At 38.1% G+C, this 21,440-nt stretch overlaps 1 protein-coding gene across 2 annotated transcripts in view; it reads left to right on the forward strand.

Annotated features, from left to right (window-relative positions):
* The window catches only part of luzp2 (leucine zipper protein 2), a 145,280-nt gene that overhangs the window by 103,514 nt on the left and 20,326 nt on the right, over positions 1-21,440 (forward strand). For both annotated transcript variants that reach the window (XM_051378945.1, XM_051378944.1), the window contains exons 6-9: positions 3,592-3,654; positions 15,069-15,131; positions 18,858-18,932; positions 19,851-20,018. In XM_051378945.1, the coding sequence (XP_051234905.1) occupies positions 3,592-3,654; positions 15,069-15,131; positions 18,858-18,932; positions 19,851-20,018 (369 nt within the window). The remainder of the gene's footprint in view (positions 1-3,591; positions 3,655-15,068; positions 15,132-18,857; positions 18,933-19,850; positions 20,019-21,440) is intronic.

The following is a 21,440-nucleotide window of genomic DNA, read 5'->3' on the forward strand; positions in this document are numbered from 1 at the left end:
GCAGAGTGAGAATTGTGGAGGTGGGCACCTCATTTATAAGCAGATGTCAAGGGCCAGCTGGTGGATGCACATTCTCCCTCTCCTTCCGTATCCAAACTGTCCCTGTGGTTCACAGCCAACTCGTCACCTAATAACATTGAGCTGTCTCCAACATCAATCAGCAAATCTATCATCGGAGCACAGCAACATAATAGCCAAATGTGTTATCTTCCCCTAAATTAATTTAATGTGCCATCTATAAGCCATAATTGCTTATGGCAAGATTGTACTTTTAGAAATATCTGCTACTAGGGGTGCTACATGGGGATAAAAACACACTTGTCTGACTTGCACTGGAGCCAAAAAAATCACTGACTGGGACTGATTCTGTAGGGCATTTAGACAGACAGACAGACAGACAGACAGACTTCCCAACAGTGCCTGAAATGTGGTGCAATAAATAATAGTCTGTTAAAAAATATACAAAATGGAGGTAGCTGTCAGCTCTTATAAGTATTCCCCAATCTGTGTTTGTTTGATCTACTTTTCTTTTAGTTTTGAATAATGAAAACAGCAAAACAGCTTATTGTAGATTTGTTTTTGAAAAACCCTCCACAATCCAAAAATACATTAAGATTATATTGTTAATCTTCAATTGCTGCTCTAGCTGTCTCATATCTTAGTCAACAGGTCAAATTGATTTTCCTAATTTTAGGAAGGATAAAAACATTTTCTAAAACAAAGTGCACATGATAGATCATGACACCCCACAATTGTTTCATGATGATGTCACACTGTGGAATAGCGATGAACTGTTTGTAGCCCAAGCCACTCATCATCTCCCATGTGGTTCTTCCCAGGGCTACCTCCCACATAGCAGACATTGTGGTGAGGTTTTCTGGTCCTTTCATTGTACAGTTAGGCGATTACTGCCTTCGTAAAGCCCAGCAAGTCTACCATGTTGTTGATGCTCAGGACCACCCTTCTGGCATCCACCATCATGCTGTTACAAAGTCTGTTAGATCACAGTCTAAGTCCATACACTGTAATCCCTTCAAATGCAAGTGTGGAAAAGGAGATGCTGTTGCATGAACTTCTTTCTGTAGCATAACATACTGCATGTGTTGTATAAAAGAGTGAGGGCCAATGTCTTCTGCAGGGCCATGATTTCTGTAGTGTTCTTGAATTAAAGCTGTTGAATAAATATTCATTGGTCCCACTTAAGTTTTGCTGGATGGGTTTGAATAATAGACTCTCGGCTTCAGGTAATTAGCTCATTGATAAACACATTAAGATTTTTAAATGTGTTATTAAGTCAATGGAAAGGGTTAATGAATATCTACTGCTTACTATGATGAAGTTGCATCTAATTACATGTGTTTCTTTAGATAAAACAGAAGTGCTACAAGCATAGTCACATACCAGTGGTGGTAATTTCCCTAATATTATGGGATCATCTTTTGGTTTCCCTTTGGCCCTCAACATAGTTTAAGGCTCTGTGAGCTCTTTACTTAATATTTCCTCATTCTTTCAATAATCACTCAGATTCTGAAAGAATGAGGGCAATCCATTCTCTTTAAACGTCCTTTCATCAAATAGGGTTGGGCCAATGGACGATGCCATCCATCACTGATGGCTGACAGTCATTTACCGCTGAGTCCTCTAGCATCATAACGTCATTATTTAAATTGTACTTTAATTATTATAATAGCTCCTGATTTACTTAAAGGTCTAGTGTGTAACATTTATGAGAATATATTGGCAGAAATGGAATATAATGTTCATAGGTATGTGTTAATCATTTTATCTACAGACCCAGCGGGTCACCTTCCATGAAGTCCGCCATGTTCCCATGCCATGTTTTGTACAGTAGCTCAGAACAGTCGAACCAAACACTGGCTGTAGATAGGGGCTTTTGCATTTTTTGCGGCCATCATAGTTTCTCCTATACACACTTCACAGCCCGTTCTCATTCCCAGGTAGCGAAATACAGATGTTAGCTGTGTTTAGCGCTAGATGCTAATAAATCCTACACATTAGTGCTTTTAAGCCTACAGGCTCAAATATGCAAAATATAGAACTAGTAATTAATATCGAACATACATATATAAATATAACGGCATCATCTTCGGCAGCAATGCTTCACTGTGTTGTCCCAAGTGGACGTCATCGACATCTTATCTTTAAGATCATATATTCTAAAGTAGCAAGCTTGAGACTTACTGCAGTATGTGTAATCTGTGTTATTGTGAGATGAATTTGTCATTAGTATTTTTCTGTTTTATTTTTTTGGAAGATATTTTTTATTCCTTTTATCTCCCAAAATGTCACATATAAAGGCAACCATGCACACCATCAGAAACCCTCATATCACAGGGATCTTTGTTGTTATATTATGTTGCATGGTGCAATTTGTTCTGCTCACTGTATAATACGTTTTTTTTACCAAGTAGTTTTATTTGTCTCAGAAATGTTATTACAGTGCAATGGTCAATCTAGTTTTAAATCACAGTAGAGACTATCTGCCTCGAATGACCTGCAGATGCTGGAGACTGTACAATTTTAGTTGTTTTCGACCTTAGTGAAGCTTTTGTCATGGCTGATCACACTGTTTTATTGGCTCATCTTGAGATCTGGATGGGTACTTTGTGTTAAGCACCAACTTGTTTAGGACTGTTCTTACTAAGAGATCATGGTCAATTAAAAGAACATTTCTTCTCACTAAATGCGTAAATGTTTTTAACTTCAGGTCCTGCTCTCTTCTGTTTTTAAATGGTCCCTCTTTCCTGTGTCATTTGCGGACTTCCCTTTAACACTTTTACATATTTGATCATATTCACTAATCTTCTATCGTGGCCTCTTAAACCAAGCCTACAATCTGTAATTGTGACCTTACCTTCTGGAAAACAGGTACTTTTATACTACAGATACAATAATTTTATTTCACTATAGGTGAAATTTGAGTTCAGCCATTATTCTTAAATTAAGATATTTACAAAAGAAAGAAGGGATTTTATTACTTCAGAAATTATTCTTTGTCATACATGGAACATGGTAATAATAAGTGTCATTCTGCTTTAAAATAACATATTTTACTTCCTCAAATGTTTTAAATACACCTTGTGTAAATGAATGTAATACAATGTACTGCTTTCCAAGACAAAATTACTCTTAGGCCTCAAGATTGTTTATAAAACTGCAGCGAGGATCTTAACAGGCACCGAACAACAAGACCCTGTGACCCCTACTTTGGCATTTCTCCACTGGCTGCCAGTCAGTGATTTTAAGGCTTTACTGATCACGTTTAAAGTTCAGTGGGGGTCTGTCCCTGAGCCAGATTTCTGACCTTTTAGATGCCTATGAGCCTGAGTGCACTTTCAGATCCTCAGACGGGGCACTCCTGACTGCTCCTCAGTCTAGTCTGAAATCGAGAGGCAACCATGCACTTGCTGTCAGAGCTCCTCAACAGCCAAATGCCTTGCCGGAGAAACTGAGGTCCACTGAGTCGATAATACAGTTTTTAAAGCAGCAAAAATTTTAAGAGAACATGCAGTCCAGAACACAGGGCAGACACCAATGGCATCACCTATTTCTTTCTATTTTCTTTTTCAGAACAAGAGCTTGAAAAATAAACTACTCTCCGGACACAAACTTTGTGACGCCTATGCTGAAGAGGTAAGAATTTTTAATTTGTACATTCTGTTTCATCACATCCATAATTCATTCTCAGTTCCAGCTAATAGCTCCTAGCTTATTTTTTTAATTGTTTATGGAATAGGTTTAATTTGTGATAAGATATTGCAGTTGTTCTCTTGTGAGTAGGTAATGTTATACAATAAAATACAAATTATGATATCCAACTGAGAAATGCGGTGATTATCATTAATTGACTGCAAAATACTACTGAGTTTATAATTGAGGAGATTTTGTCTAATCCTTAAAATTTAGGTTATTTAGATTATTAATTATTTATTCTTTAGATTATTGATAGGAACTGTAATTAGAAAACCTTTGATAGGACTTTTGCATGGTGAAAGATTCACAAAATGGTTAGAAATTGTCCACTCCTGTCTCATTCACTCTCTCACACAAAGACACATAACTTGCTGGCTGTCCAGTGAATCTCAGAACAACTCATCTTTAACAGCGAGCCCTTTGATGGCTGTACAGAGCAATCTGAGCAACTGAGGTTGTAGTGAGAGCAGTTTGATTACATTTCATCTGTGTCATTTTTGCTGTCACCTACTTCTTCTCCTTCAACTCTGCTGCCAGTTGTTACAGTCAGCAACGTCCACCAGGTTCACATCCTTAGTGAATCCTGGAGTTGAGCTTTGAACTGCTGCTTTTGCCTTCCTGCTGACCAATGCTCATGCTCTAATTTAGCCATGCAAGATCTTACAAGGCAGTGGGTCCTGCAGGCGTCCTGATGACATGCCCTAGTGAGTGAAGCTGGTGCTGTGTAATCGTGGGCTCAATAGTTATGCAGTTGGTGATTCCAAGCATTTCCTGTATCCAGGCTACAGTATGTGGAATAACTTTAGATAGAGACAACAAAGAGCAATGTGGTTAGTAAGACAGATTGATAGATGGCCACCTTGGTGTGAAGATGGATATTTTTCTTTGGAAAGACCCTGGGCTAGACTTCCCCTGGGGCAGCTGCAGCTTGTTCGATCAGTGCAACTGAGGAAATTACCAAGGTTTTAGAATGACGGAACAAGTTTGCATTTCCAGGTGAAGACAAGACATAACTAAGGAGCCTGGCAGGTATCGGGGTGAACTGTGAGTCCTTCAAATTAGTGATATGTACCCTAAAAAATATTTGTGTCCTTGAATCACTAAGCCATGTTCTTAAATTACTTAATTTTTTTGCCCCTTCTCTCTTGATCCGGCACGCATCTACTTCTGTACCTATAACCCATTATAGAGAGCACCAGTCCTGAGGTTAGCCTTCACTTGCATTCAGTTCTCGGTCTGGTTTCCCACTTTCATCACTTTTTTTTGAAAGCCTGAGAATTATGTCCAATAATCCAATTATCTGTCCAATTTGAGCACTCCTTAATTTTAAACCAAGTGCTGATCAAAAGTGTTTGCTATGTTCTATGGGAATGTACACTACACTCCCGAAATAAATCTTGCCTTCATGGTAGGTTTTTGTTGAAACTGTTTTAGAGATGTATTGCATTATACTGACTGGTGTGTATTATTTGTTCACCCATTCATATCAATGAGGGTTGACTTATTAATACAAACATCACCACAAGCTATATCCTCTAAAATGACCATACAGTCAACTCAACAGCTCTCTTAAACAAAGTCAATAAAAACATGAAGGTAAGATTTATTGCTGTTGTATTAGACAGCATTAGTTTTAGCTAGGTGTACCTAATTAACTGGCAACCGGGTGTATAGGGTCAGACAAATGCTTGTGCAACACATGTTAGTGTGAAAAGGGGGTTCTCTAGGGCATCAAGTACACTAGGATCTCTGAACATTGTTTATCCCCGTTTGAAATATCCAAGTTCACTATTATGCGAATAAAACAGTCATGCATCCTCAAGCAGCCAAAGCTGTTCAGCTTACAGTGCTGACACAAAATCCAATGAAGCTTGAAAAGTGTATGCGAAAAAAACGAAGGGACAAGGACAAATGGAAAGAACCTTTTCTTAAACCTTAAGGCAATAAGTTTAATAATTAGCTGACACCTCAGCAGTGAGCTGCTAACTCGCCGCTTAACATTGCTGCTTCTCATAACTCATCTGGCCAACCACAACCTGTGACTTTACTATAGTTACAATAACTTAACACTATGATTTCGACAGGAATTTGACTACATGAATTACTGAAGGTCCAGGGTGCAGGATTTAGTGCCATCTAGCAGTGTAGTTGCAGACTTCCTTTAATTCACCTTCCCCTTCCAAGCATGAAGGAGAAACTATAACACAAGCGCTCTATCTAGAGCCAGTATTTGGTTTGTCCCTCGTGGGCTACTGTAGAAACATGGCGGTCCAACATGGCAGACTCCATGGAAGATGTCCTGCAGCGTCTAGATATGAACTGCTCAGTCTAAGGTAACAGAAACATAACAATTCCTATAATTAGGTGATTATATATGCAAATGAAAACATGCTCATTATATTCCATTCCATTTTGTCCCTAGATTCTCCTAAATGTTACACACTGGACCTTTAATTTGAGGTTATAAGATTTTAGCTTTTCTGGTCAACTCTCTTCCGTCTTGAACCCATAATGCTATTGGTCTAAATAATTATAGATTAAAGCTTTGAATTGATCACAGTTCCCCAAAAACAATTTGGTGTTTGGAAGCTCTTGATGTTGAAGAGCTTTTCATCGACCCTGAAGTATCCAACACTAAGGTTATTTTTGAGTTCCTATTGAGACACAGGAAATTGGTGCTGGAAATTACAGATCTTTCCTTCTAGAAATCCTGCAGCTGAACATTCCTGACATTTCACCAGCTAAGCTTATCCAAGCCATCATCACATATTCAAACTGTGAGATGATGATGGCACATTTATGCAGCCAAGTCTGATTATAACACTTCAGGAGCTGGAAAGTGTACAAAGGCTATAAAGAGGTCCTGATTGAAGTTGTTGGTCAGTCTACATTGAGCCAAAATTTTCCTAGCAACCGCAAAGGATATGATCTAAATGATGATAAAACATGACTGGTTGGCTTTGTGCTTATAGATAATAATATCTTACTCTCTTTAATACTGAGATGTGTTCTCGTCCAGTACTTCTTTGTCTGCCTGATTACTTCTGCAGAACTTTTATCAAGGCAAGTAGACTTCAAGGTCTTAAGGGAGTAAATAGCTACTAGACACACAGGTGGATCACTGGAGGTCACTGTCTTCAATTCCCTTCGGAGGCTATAAAAGTTGAAGTAAATCAGTGAGAGGAACATTCGTCCATGCCCCTACTTTCATCCTGGAAAGTTATTTATGTTTAAAGGGGAAGGGTTACAGACTGAACCTGTAATCACACTGTAATTACTGCAGAGTGACAGAATGAAATGGATACTAAAGCTGCAGAACAATTGCGACCAGAACAGGAAATTGCAAACATTATTCTATTACTATTTGTCTATTGATAAGGCAGTGAGATATGCTTAGTCAAACAATACTTGTGTTTATGGAGTCTAATTTCTGATAAACACTTTGTCTATACAAAACATTATGTGTCAGTGTTTCACTTTTTTTTTTTTTGCATTCTCACTGTATTTTATACATTGAGCATGGCATGGCTTCCACCCACCCAAAACATCAGATGTTGAACCTAAATTAACATGTTTACCCTTGAACTTTTAGTTAATTGTTGTCTAGAAATCATCTCTTCATGCTTCAAAGATATTTTCAATTAAGATTTCCTCAGAGCATTGAGTCAGTGAGTGTAAAAAATGCTAGTGATAAAATCTTTGAATCATACATCAGGTCTTTGAAGCCATGTCCAAGAACTGAGATTAGGCCAGATCTTTTTCGCTTGCCTTGGATGAACTTTCTAAGCACAAGCTGCTTTTGTAGCACATGATACATTTTAAGATTTTGTATGAGTAAACAGCAGCTTCCCTTTATGTGCGATTTGCATTCTTATCTGGTGAAAATTGGCTTTGGGAATGCTTGCATTGTATATTGGAATACAATTCATTTGGTGTGATAACCGTTTTTAGAAAGCTGCTTTAACTTGTGCTTGGCTTTTGTTTGTTTTGTGAGGTGGAGGATCCAGCTTTGTGCTCTTAATCCGTGTGGTGAAAACTACTCCACTAAGAAGACATGAAATTACATGTTAACAACACTGTAAAGAAGGTTGTGTGGTTGCTGTTACAGTAATACGCATGATCCTGTATCTTCACTGACTGCAAAATGAACTTAGGTCGTCTAAGTCCAGAACAAATGTGCTAGTATTTGGAAAGAACAATTTTACATCAAAATAAATATCCATAAAAAATATATTTTATTCTCTGAGACCACATAGTCTCATATGGCAGAGCTTGATTTAACAACACCTGTTCTTGATGTATCTTCATAATATACAGTACTTTCTCTTTTCTTTCTTTTGAAGTCTACAGTATTTTAGACAATAGTGGAATTTTCAGTGTTTAAACATGACTGTATGAATGGGTATAGATCACTAAGAAAAAAGTATCACAGGCTTAGTGAAGTCAGGAAACTCACTGGCAGGCAGCCACTGGCCTGACTCAGCTGTGTGTTTGTTCACTTCACCAATCACAAACACTTAGCAAATTCAGCAGTCCATTTAAATTGGAAAGGAAACTTACCAGATCTCTGCTTGCTGTTCAGGTTGCTACTACTGCTGATGAAGCTACTGCTGCCTGCTATACATATGTGGCTATTTTTGCTCTTTATCCAGAACATTGAAAAAATGTCTTGCAACCTTTTTGAACCAGACACTGACGTCCTCAGGGGAAACATCTGATAGCTCAGGACACCTGCGTCAAATTCAAGGTTAAGACAATCCAGTGAAGGAGAGCGACACGTGGCATTACAGATGTCATTTTTTCTGTTGCACATCTTTTCCTCAAGAGCATGACTTCATCACCTTTTTTCCCTTTGTCAAATTTATGCTGTTGCTGCACATTATCATTTGTATGAAGGATGTTCACACTTCAGTATTTCAGCTCTGTTATTACATTTCATTATTGCATCAGGATTTAATGGAAACATCAAGTAACCTGAACCTCATGCAGATAAAATATAATACCCTGGATTTGGGAGGATTTTCTGTAATGACTGATTTCAAGGTGAATGGCCCCATGTAATTAATTCTACAGTGCTTTTTGAATGGAGCAGCATGCCATCAACATCTTGAGTATTTTTGGGGGCGATTAATGATCTAGGGAATGGATCACACTAGTCTTAAATAACATCAGTTAGAATACATGTTCTAAATAATCTAAAGCGAGTCTAAATTTCATGTAAGTGGTTTCTACATATTGATACAGCTATATTTAATATATGATTCTGAGGTAGATGTCATTGTGATCTACGATGGGCAGTTTCTGTTTTTTTTTTATTTTATATGCAAAACAATTGAGGATTACAAAGAACTAGTTATTTTAACAGTATTTATTAGATTGGAGATGGTAGGATTGTGGAAGTGCATGGGGAGATTTGTTTACAAGACAAGGTGTATGTTTGATATGAGAACAAGGGAAGATGTATATCCACTGACATTTTGGGTAGCAGTGTCGGTCACATGACCCTCATCTTTAATGCGCTATTCGTCTCTTCCTTATGTGCATCTCCAGTCCTGAAGACATTTATTAGTTTTTCTGTCCTATGAGGAAATTGCAAAGAGATGACATATAGTAGTCAAATGCCATGTAATATTAGAATGGCTCAGGCCTCATCCAGTGATCAAAAATAGGAAATCAAAGCAGAGTTTCTACACATATGAATGTTTTCTTTGATAATGCGTTGTTTTGGGAAATGTGGTGCGCTCCCAGCTTCAGTGATATACTCTGCAATACAATTAGTTATGTGCACAGGGAGCATAAGGAAACAGCTTTAAATAAAACAAATGTATTACTATGCTGTTCTACTTCATTCACTATCCGTATTGAATAAATCAGATTACCCTGACTGAAATGATTGAAATAAAATATATACTTCAGTCAGTAAGTTTTGGCTGCCAGCCAGTCACTGGTCTGCCTCAGCTCACATGCTTCAGCCAATCAGACACACTTCACAAATAGGGCAATCTGTTTAAACGGGGAAGGAGACGTAGCAGGTCTGTGATGCTGATGTGCTCCTGCTGCGAGTGCACATACAGATGTATGCTGAGGATGTCTGGACACTTTTGTACATCTACCATCACCCTGTGCTGTCATGTCACATGTTTTATCTGCTTTTATGTAATGTGGAGCAGTTGTGCTGTTCTCTCACAGGATTTATGGAACATTGAGTTATTGGCACAGACTGTACATACAAAACAGATCTTTTCTTTGCTAATAGTAAACCAATGTTTTGTATTCTGTGTTTCTCAGTAACAATTGTTGTCCTTATGAAGCATTTGGCAACTACTGTGCAATGAAAAAGGATGAAAAGAAATGTAAAAAGAAGACATCAGTATACTTACTTACTACAACTTCTAAACTCATATCAAAGTTTTGACTCTCTTTCATCTACCTAGGGATGACGATCGAGATCTGGTTCTATTCGGACCTGGTTTCAAATTTTCTCAACCAGATAATCAATAATGTCCAAGCTTAACAATACTACTATTGAGACTAGCAGGTCTTATAATGCTAGTAGGGATGAAACAATTCGAGTAACTCGATTACTAAAAATCATCAATGCAGATTCTTTGCACCCAGGCTTTGTTTAATTAAGCTTCAGTTCCAATCTCAAGAGACAAGAGTCATGTCATTTAAACCAAATCACTGACGCACAAACATAAATCGACTGTCTAATAAAGTTTTTAAATTTAACTGAATTGCTTGCTAACTGCAATTAAGCAATAAAAGTAATACCGATTCTGTTAAGAATTTATTGTTGTCTTGCCTTTCCACCAAATTAATACTATAGTAGAAAAGTATATATAGTGGTATCGATAAAGACTTGGATCATTAAGCAGTCTCAAAAAATTGTATCCATATCAGAAAATATAATTTCTGAACTCTGCATGTCGATAAGCTCCATATTTCCAATTCAAGATGCGCTCACACATTAGGTCATATACATTGTAGGCTATTTGAAGTTGGATAATGAGAAACCCTTAAAGGCTGTTAAGCCATACTTTTGGAATTATGTCTTTAGATGCAGAACTGGATGGTGTGGCTTCAGTTTTAATTCAAAGATATTGACACTGTTTGAAAATGAAGGAGCAAAAAATCAATTTTTGAAAAACTTCTTTGCATCAAATAAAATTGCTAGTAAAAAGCAGAGATGAACAAAATGCATGTACTGTAGCCTGTTAATTGAAGGAAGAAAATGTTTCTAAATCAGGAAAAAAAATGAATTTTGCAAACACAAAGCACAGAGATTAAACATAATTTGTCTGCTGTCAGATGTAAGAGAGAGTAAATTCCATTTACATTAATAACAATGACTTAGGGGTTGTATGCTTTTCTGGGGGTTCAGAAACAGATGCTACTCTATTTAAAGTGCAATAACTCTAAATATTAATAATAGATCAAATTTCTTTGTGTAACGTTTAAAGTGTTGGTCATATTAATGAACCTGCAGACAATTTTGAACCAACTCTGCAGCTCCCCTCAGGTCTACAGAGTATTTTGGAATCTTCCAGCTCATGGTTTTTGTTTTACAGCACACAGCTTTACTGCTCTCAATAGGGTTGTTTCCAGCCAAGGCAGGCATCTGTTTCCAGCTATGATAAACCCAACGAACAATACCTGCCAAAACAGCACCAAAACAGACCAGAAAGACAAAACAAAGTTAGCGCCTTCTTGGTGAACATAGCAGAGCATTTAGCTGCTAAAGAGACAGATATTTTTTTCTCAGGATTCAATGCAGACCAAAACTGAGCTAGAAGAAGATTAAATATTGGACTCGTACAAACTTGTACGTTTGTCTGTTAGTCATAAATAACAAATTAATTATAAACCTAGCAGAACATGGGGTCAAAACACTTGTACACATATTAACATGTCTATCCTTGGGACAGACTGCTGAAATTAAACAGTTTTGTCATCATTCTCACAAGGACAATGACTCATAGTGATATATTACCTGAATATTTGGAAAGGGTTGAGCTGTTAAACTGCACCATGCTTATATACCATGTCACTGTGTTTTGTTTTGTTTATAACAAAAATTGAAATGCCGCTCCCACCCTCGCAGGATTTAAACCATCAGGAACAACAAGGCAGAGATGCTACTGTGATTCTCCTGGGCAGGGAAGACAGCTCACATGATTTATTCTGAGTAAATAATAGACCAATGCTTTGGCAATTCTGAGAGCTCAGCACATTTAGAGATTCAGATATTTGCATTTATAAGTTAACACTCACCAGCGTGTGACTCTGCAGCCTCTTTATATGATTCATTCTATTACCAGCAAGTATCTCAAAAGCTCCACTTAACTGATACAAATAAAATTAATGTGTTTGCATTTAATTTTATGGCCTGAGTCACAGAAAACAGACTTAACAATCTCAAATGAAAAATATGGCGCACCCTATGTGATTTGGAGTTTTAAAGATAGCTCTGTGTTTATTTAACCTTACAATTTTTTATGAGGGGCCCCAGGATGCAAGTTTTGAATCAAGTTACACATGAAAGAGATGGGTGTCTTGGGACATGGAAGCACCCTGGGAAGAGGAAAAACAAGATAAAGATTCTCATAAAAAAAAAAAAGGCACAGGTGTTTGTCAAGTGCACAAACCCCTTTGAAGTGAATGTGTCCCTCCACATCATGTTCAGTGTGCTTCGGTGAAGGATTAGACCTCATGTCACATTTTTACTGCCTGTATCAAGGAAGTATAGAAATAGACATAGACAGATTGATAGGAGAGCAAGAAAGGTTTATAGAGATAGACAGTAAGATCGAAAGAAAGAGATACAGTAGATAGAAAGAGATAGATAGGTAGAAATAAAGATATATTTGTAGATAGAACGACAGAGATAGAAAGAAAAGAAAGAAAGATAGAAAGAAAGAAATAAACATCTGAGAAATCAACGTATAAGTGAGTCAAACTCTTGGTAAGGCTAGGTCAGGAGAAATGTGTGAAAACCTTTACATCAAGAAATGCCTTCAGTGCCATTCTTTGGTCTTCTTTCAATTAAGAAATACTTTCCAGTTCTGATATAACTGATGCTTGCTGCATCTACACTAACCTTTACTCAAGAAATCAAGGTACAAGAATGGAAATGCTTTGTCGCTACCCCTAACAGGGTACAAGCACTGTACATTTGAACATGGTACATTTTTGTACCTTCTTTTCTTTACCTCTAAACGCACAGTCCTATACCCCTAGTCACAGAAAATGTACCTTTATGTCCTGGTACAAAAATGTACCCATTAGAAAGGTACAGAAAGACTTGTTTGCAAGAACGCCTTAATTAAGTTTAGGGTTATGGGCCTTGCTCAAGGGGACCTCCGTGATGGTAATGATGGAGGTGCGAGTGCTGCTTCTTCACTTACCCCAGCCAGATTCAAATAACAATTAGTTTAGATCTTGTAACACTTTTCAGTAACTTTTCATTTTATTGTTCAGCTAGAACTGATTTGTCCTTAACTAGTAAATGCTTCAGCAGTGCCAAATACAAGTTAACTTGCCAATAGAGCATGCCACAGCATGCCACAGCAGACTCCAGGGGAAAAAACGGGTTGCACTCACCAGCTCGGCAAGGGCTCCATGAGGGAGGGCCCCACACAAAAATAAAGTTAAATAACAGGAAAACGAGTCCCCATGGTGGAATGCAAAGAATGAGAAAAAAGACAATAAAACAGTGATCATACTTAAATAAAATACAATTAGAAGTAATGGTAATGCTAGTGGAAGCATTTTCATCCTGCTATACTGACTTGATTAAATGAACAAAATTACTCAAATAGATCCATTGTGAACTTGCCAATACATGCTGAAAAAGGGTGTCTTGCCTGAAATGTCCGTGCTGCAAAATTTTAAAAGTTGAATGGAAGTGCTGTCCTAGTTCTTTGCTCATGAAATTATTCCCAGGCTACACAGACCTAGAATTTAATGGAAATTTACTAGTAGCCTATTATTATATTATTTAAATAAACCCAACTCTCTATTTGAATCAAGATTTTGCGATCACTGATTAACTGTAAAATTTGCCTGTACCTTAAGCTTGTTAAAAGTACAATTGTGAACCTCCTTCTGTCAGCCATGATATGGTACCTTTAAAATGAACATATATAACATCAACATATATAGGGACGACGACATGATAGCTCTCCAAAAGTAAATCCAAAACATCTTGATTGCCCTATGGTGGCTGACTGCAGTATGCTGTTTGCTGTATTGCATTACACTTTGTCGCATTTTGTTTTTATCAATACACCAGCTTTTCCATCTCATCCAACCATAAACATTTTTTGTGATATTTAGTCTTATTTTCAGAGTTTTTTATGCGCAAACAAGCACTGGAAACTGACTTACAGATAGATACAGGGAAGTAGATAGATAGATAGATAGATAGATAGATAGATAGATAGATAGATAGATAGATAGATAGATAGATAGATAGATAGATAGATAGATAGATAGATAGATAAGTTGAAAAAAGAGATATATAGTAGATGCGTTGAAATATTAAAAAATATTATTATAGCGTTATAATATTCTGTCATATGAGCTCCAATAAACCTACATAATGACTGAAATATGATGCACTGACCTCTCGATCTATTCTTTTAAGATTAAACTTTGCTGGGGTTCAAGATGAATCAAGGCAGTTTCATTTGCATACCAATTAATCACAGTTACAGTCTTGCAAGGCCTTACAGTACCCACAGTATAAAAACTCTATGAAAACATCATCTAGCCTCGCTGAAGACACAGAAAGAAAGCCTCTGAACTGCTGCAGAGTCCCGTGTGGAGGCTTTCAGTGTTCATGCTCACATCATGAACAGCTTTGAGGATGGCTGTGTATCAAGCTATCTAGGAGACAGCCTCTGTGTTCCATGTGCCCACTGATGTGGAGCAGCAGAGTGAATGTCAGGCAGAGCTGGTCACTGTGTCTGTTTGGGGGCGGCAGTAAAGATCTGCTCTGTTTGTGTGTGCGATGCTTACTGATGACAGGCAAAAGCCCGTTGAAACCTAGGAACCTGCATGTGTGTGGTGATGGTGGCGGTGATGTGTGTAGTGGGAGGGAGAATTCAGGTTTAGACAGTGGGCAAGAAGCCAGTGCATGACTGCATCATTGTGTGGACTATGCAGTTCAGTGAAGGGGAGATTTGATATTTTCTTCCTCTCAGTAGAGCCTTCCTTTAAGCCAGAGCTTTGCCCAGGGAACACTCACAAAGGAGTCTTCTGCTGCAGCTGGCAGAATCCTGCTACGTGATCTAAAACCAATTTCGCTATTTGAATAAGCTAACACTTATTTCCTTATCTTTCCCTTGCAGTCCAAAAAAATCCAGGCTCAACTGAAAGAACTGCGGTACGGGAAAAAGGATTTAATTTTTAAGGTAAGTTCAAACTGAAGGGGGGTGGCTTTATTGTAGCTCCAGACCAGGGGTAAACAGGTACTTCAGGCCACCTTCAAAGGATGATCCCATCACAGGAGGTACTCCAATTAATTCAGTCTGCAATTACAAAGTCCCTCCCAGTCAACAGCCTGCAGAGTCAATTGACCAGCCCTTATTCAACATACCTATAAATCCTGTCCTCTATTTTCTCCTCTGAAAGATCAATCCCATCCTTTTCAATCATGGGGTGCATGTGGATAAATGATGTGGACAGCAGTGGATGAAGTTGATACAGATTATGCATTAAATCATATATGGGAGTTTTCAAGAAACAAATTATAGATGACACCATGTGTTGCTACAATTCGGTGGGTAGCATATATTACAGGGCATCTGAAATGTGTCTCCTCCTCACATACTTCCTGTGAAAGCACTATAAAAACTGTGGCAAACAAGAAACTGTTCTGTATTGTTACCCACCCTTACATACTCCACTGCCCCTTGTATTGCAGGAACTAAATGTTCTTAGATCTGAGCGCTTACATAATATTTATTGGCATTTACTGGTACACGGACTGACCTTTCAGGCCTTGTTTGCAGTGTTAAAATGTCAGTTGACATTTCCGCCACAATGCCTTCTAATGCCATTTCTTAAATGTATGTTCTGATCCTTCAGACCCATCATTCCTAAAGCTGTGTCAGACATAGATGAATAAAATGGACTTAATCCTCATAGACAGAGAATTTTGTGCTTCTAGCTGAACCCCTGAATATATTGTCCCTGAAAGTCCTGTTCCTTGTTCTATTTCTAGCCTGTGAATGATGGATGCATTGACTTGTTTGCTTGGTGTCACTGCTCGTAAATCGTTGTCTCTAAATTGCATCAGTCACTCACACAACACAACCTTATTGCTCAATGTCACCAAACATTTCATGTGGACCTTTAAAACATTATGGTCTTTGGTGATGTGCAGAAGGCTAATTTGATCATCTCTTTGTCTTGTAAAACAGTCATCTTTGGGAGATGACACAGTCTGCTTTTTCTTCCTGATATAAAGGTCAGCAAGAAATGCATCATGTCCCTCTGACCCGCCCTGAGCCCTCTGGCTATTCCTGAAAACTCATATGTATTCCACATATGCTGTGATCAAAAGCACAGTGGGGGACGAGGGAGCAGGAAGTAGAGAAGAGTCACTCAAGATACGGAAATGTCATCAGCCTCACAGGGGGGATGTCAGTCAAGGCACCTTGACCGGGAGGCAATTGAATTGGTTATGACGGCTGTTGTACCACATCAAACTGCATTTTCCAGCACAGAGTCAGAGTACACAAAAACTAAACAACTTGACAAGATTGGAGACAGAACAAAATAAAGAAACCTCAAAACCTAATTATTTTATCTTGGGAACAATTCGGTCTTAGAGCTGAAAAGAATTGTGAAACCATAAAAACAAACTGCTGTTTTGACAAAATGCAATAATTCACAAAATGAGCACATATTGCACCTACGGTACTAGAAAAGAAGCCAGTATTGTCAGTGTTGTCTTCACTGGATAATTTCCCATCAATAGTCCTCAGATTTGAAGGACAACTTAAAAAGAGACACAGCTCTGTGAATCCAAACCATGCAGCCCCCATACTTAGCTGTAAACACTACACACAGACAGGTTCCCCTTTGCTTGCTCAGCCACAACATTAAAGCCTTCTGAGGAACTGATGGTGCCTTCCCTGCGTTTCCCTATGAGACAATATTTTTGGCAGCCATATTCAAGCCTTCACATCTTCTTCTCTCCATCAGTCCACTTTTAATGCACCCCTAGAGCTGTTTCTCCTCCAGTTTAGAAAAGAAAAGAAAAATGACAGCTAGATGTAGTTGCATGCCTCGTCTAGCAGAGTGGCTAGTACCCCACTGACCCCTCACCTCTATAATGGACTCAGCACAAAAATATGGAGCTTTAGTCTTGGAGGCACTAACCCTGAAAGTCAGCATTTCTGGGTCAGTGGCCATGCGCCCGCAGTCCTCAGAGGACTATGCGCTGATGATGTTCTGTGTAATGGATGTAATGGCCCTCTACTGTAATGCTACACAGCCGCATGCATGCACTTACAAACACACGGACAAACAGTCTTCTGATCATTTAGAAGACAAACTAAGAGTAGGCTGCATTTTTTTCTGTGTGCTTGTGAGCCAAGCCAGCCTGGACTCATGATTATCCAGTAGTAATACACTTGGTGTTGTTTCGCTAAATTCGTTCTTTTGGCCATTTGTAACATCATAATACAATGTCCACTGCCAGTAATTTAATGGAAAATATCCAATAATATGTTGCCAGTCCCTTTGTAATTGGACAGTTTTTTCATAAGTACCCTTCAGTATCCTATTTGAAAATAATTCAAACACATATCAGTGAATATACTTTTTCGCGGTTCATTTGCCATTTGCCACAAAGATATAAACAAACCTTTGTGTCGATGATTTAAGAACTGTTCCTCAAACGTTATTACTTTTGGATTCCCTCTTGAGCACAGCCCAACAGCTACAAATTGCAATTCTCTGAAAACTTCCTGTAAATGAAAGAAGACCTTCTCAGAGACAGATCAGATTCTCTGGCTTCTTCTGAAAACCAATAGTGGTGAATGTTGCCCTGTCCTTGACTGCCACCACGTAACTCATCTTTCAGGGAAAATTTAAACATAATTTCAGCTGCCCTGTTGAGTGTTAGAAGTGACAGACATGTTCATCACTAAAATTACTCCTTTGCTGGCAAAAATCGAGATGAAAATGAGATGAAATCTGCAAACATGGCAAGTGTCCCCACTGTGTCACAAAACTCACTGAGGTACTACATAAGTCTATAAAACTCACCAAAAACCATCAATCAACCTCATCACCCATCTCTGAAATTTCATACAGTTTTCCCAGAGGTTGCGGATGATGTTTGTTGGGTTAGCTGACCTTGGGTGTTTCAGAACATGAGCCCATGCAGTTTATCATGTTGAGAGGCCATTAAAAAACACCTAATAAAAGTTCATCACCAAGGCCAGTTTTTACACAGACGCTATGCAAATTGTCCTTATAGTAGTTTCTTTTTCCTTCTTACTGATGAATTTATCAATAATAAAAGACTCCTCAGTGGGAACTCTGTTGATCCTCATATGGAGTTAGATTGGCTCATTTACTAGGGGGAAAAACAAGACTTTTTCTGTGTGTTGTTTAGCTCAGGGATTAAAATCTAGCAATGATGCTCATTAAGGGGTTTGATGGTTTCAGGGGTCTACTCTTATAACTTTCAAGATTAAACCTTTCTTCTCTCTAAAGGGCCAATGTGATGTGATTTTGAATGAACTCATGCTTATCTGATTCCCTAAACCCTCTGGATTCTATACTTTTATGTGTATTATTCACCAAAGCATTTTAGTACTAAAATCAAACTAAGAATTTATCAATATAATGCAGCTATGATTATGGAGGTTTATGAGTTCCCAATACTCTCCTGCCTAAAGACACAAGAGATCCACTGAGTGCTAAGGAGGTGTCATAATTCAGATTTTAGAAAGTCAGGACAAAAGTGATGGTTGGCAGAATAATAAAGAGGAGTCTCAATCCTTTGTGCTATAGATTTGTGTTATTGATAGCGCTGGAGAGACGAGGTGGGGATGGAGAAATGCTTTGTTTGCACAGAATAAAGAGGATTCAGCTGATTCAAAAGTCATGTCTTTTTACAGGGGCAGCAGCTAATGGACTTGGAGCACAAGTTAACTATAGCCAAGGAAGAATTGGAGAAGACTGCACTGGATAAGGTAAATAACATAAAATTATTAATGATTGTATTTCATTTTCCTGATGTAATTGTGAAGGTATTGTAGGTTGTATAACTTTGAACTAATATAGTCTCTCTCATATGACATATTTTAGCCTAACCCTAACTCTAACCCTCCACCCAAGAGGGCAATTTAGTGTATTTTGCCAACCAGGAGGGCACTTTAGCACACGTTTTTGCCTCCCAATAGGACACTTTAGCGAGTTTTGGCTCCCAAGAGGGCACTTGAGGGCACTTTAGCACGCATTTTGGCTCCCAAGGGAGCACTTTAGCATGCGTTTTGGCTCCCAAGAGGGCACTTAAGCACGCATTTTGGCTCCCAAGAGGGCACTTGAGGGCACTTTAGCACACGTTTGGCTCCCAAGAGGGCACATTAACACGCGTTTTTCAACAATTGAAAGATTGTGCACACCACTGTTACTGAGGACATATTTTCAAACTATTCAGCTTTAGCAGGTTGAGCACATGCAGAAAGTTTAATTAATGAGGTATATTGTTATTTGTATATGTGGTTATTGACACACTGTCACTGGGGGCAAGTTAGATGAGTTTAAAATACATGGGGAGAAAAGTGCTGATTAGGAGAACAGGTAATTCCGGTGCTCAGCTCAGGAGAATTGACATCAGAGGCTGTTGTAAAGTAATTAAACCAATCATTCTGTCCATTATTATTATTGATTAAAAGTAAATGATCTTTTGAACATTCCTTCTTTTTTATTACCCTGGTGAGTTCCGCTTCATGTCTCGCTTAACGATGCCTCCTAGCTGTTGTAAAGTCACTTTAAAGCATGGCCTCCCATGGCTTTAATGCTTAAGTAAATGTATCATGTGGATGAATGCAAGGAGGGATGGAAGGATTCAAAAATCTTCTTTTGTGTGTAATCTTGTTTGGGGACAGGAGTCTCAGATGAAGGCGCTGAAGGACACAGTTCACATCTGCTTCTCAGCTGTCCTGCACAACCAGCCCAGCAGCAGTCACAGATTTCCCACCTCCCCCACCCACTTGTTCAGATACTCATCACTCATCAACAGCTCCAGAGTCACCTTTCAGCAACCACATGCCAAGGTAATTCAGTATTCTACTCAGTTCCATCTGATTTAATGTTTATCTAAGAGAAGGCCTGGGTTGTTGCAAAAATCCAGCCTTTTTATTTTTAATGAATCAGTGGAGTGATATGCTCAGTCTACCTTATATTTACTGTAGATGAGGTCCTGCTGTCCTTCAAAGAACGCTCTCAGACATAACCTGTAACATGTCACAAAAAGGGCAATACAATACAATTTGAATTGTTCATATTGTTGTCACATTGTAAAAAGGTTTTGTGAATGCTTTTTGTTTTCTGAAATGCTTTGACAGTTTAAAAACAGTCTTACATCTCGACTTTACTTTATTCATCAAAAGGTCAAAATACCTCTCTTTTCTCTCTCTTGTAACCTCACACATGATAAGCAAATAATTAGCTTTGGTAAAAAATTAATCAAGGTGGCACTCAAAAAAATGAATAAATAATAATAAATAGGAACATTTAAAAACAGTTCATTCTTTTAGTCATTTTCTCAGGCATTTGTGATAACAAAATCATGACCTGCTTATTTCATTTCATAATTAGGTTTAGTTTTTCTTTTTTATCACTTTGTCAATGTAGAAGTTGAAATTTGCCAAAAATTCACACACCAAACATTACATAACCAAACGACTTTACAACCTGAAAATGTGCGAGAATTATTTTTTGAGGGCAAGTATAAAAGCTCAGTCTTTGATTTATTTTTGGATATGTATGTGGAATCAGTTATTGATATTATAGAATCAAACAAAAACAGCTATAGTTCAGTTTGGCTTTTAATCAGGAATAAGTCTTTTTTTTAAATGTCACCATACATTTTCAACTTGCGTTACTGTTTAAACTGTGCCTCAAACTAAATTCACTGCTACAATTATAGCTGAACAAACATTCATGTTGTCTAACAAAGTAATAAAAATGTTAGCAGTGAAAATTTACAGCAGCTGTAATTAAAATATTCAGAGAAACACATTTTGTGCCATTGATTGTGGTAATCATGGTTGATTGCAGGGTTGGAACTTTTATTTTTGTCCAAGGCAGTGCCATTCACATTGGCCTTGAATGAATAATGCAGGATGCATGTTTAGAACTCTTTGATATTAGCAGAAGAATGCCCAACAGGCCATTTTCACAACAGACATTTTGACTTGTCATAGCAGGAAAAGCACAGGTGTAATTAATACCAATAACAATGGCTCTGTTCTATTTAAGTGTATCAGTAGGCCATGTCAGAGAGCCACCATGCAAAATAGCATTGCCCTGGAACAAGTACAGCTAAATGTGAGTGCAGCCCTTATTAATCTTATTAATTACACCTGTGGTTTTTTTTTTCTGCTCTTACATGTCAAAGTGTCTGTGCTGATTTTGCCTTGCAATATCTGGTCAATTTTCAGTGACCCCAGTTTAAACACAGGAGTTACAATGTC

The sequence above is a fragment of the Dicentrarchus labrax genome, unplaced genomic scaffold (genome assembly GCF_905237075.1).
Source record: "Dicentrarchus labrax unplaced genomic scaffold, dlabrax2021, whole genome shotgun sequence".
NCBI classification, from domain to species: domain Eukaryota; kingdom Metazoa; phylum Chordata; class Actinopteri; family Moronidae; genus Dicentrarchus; species Dicentrarchus labrax.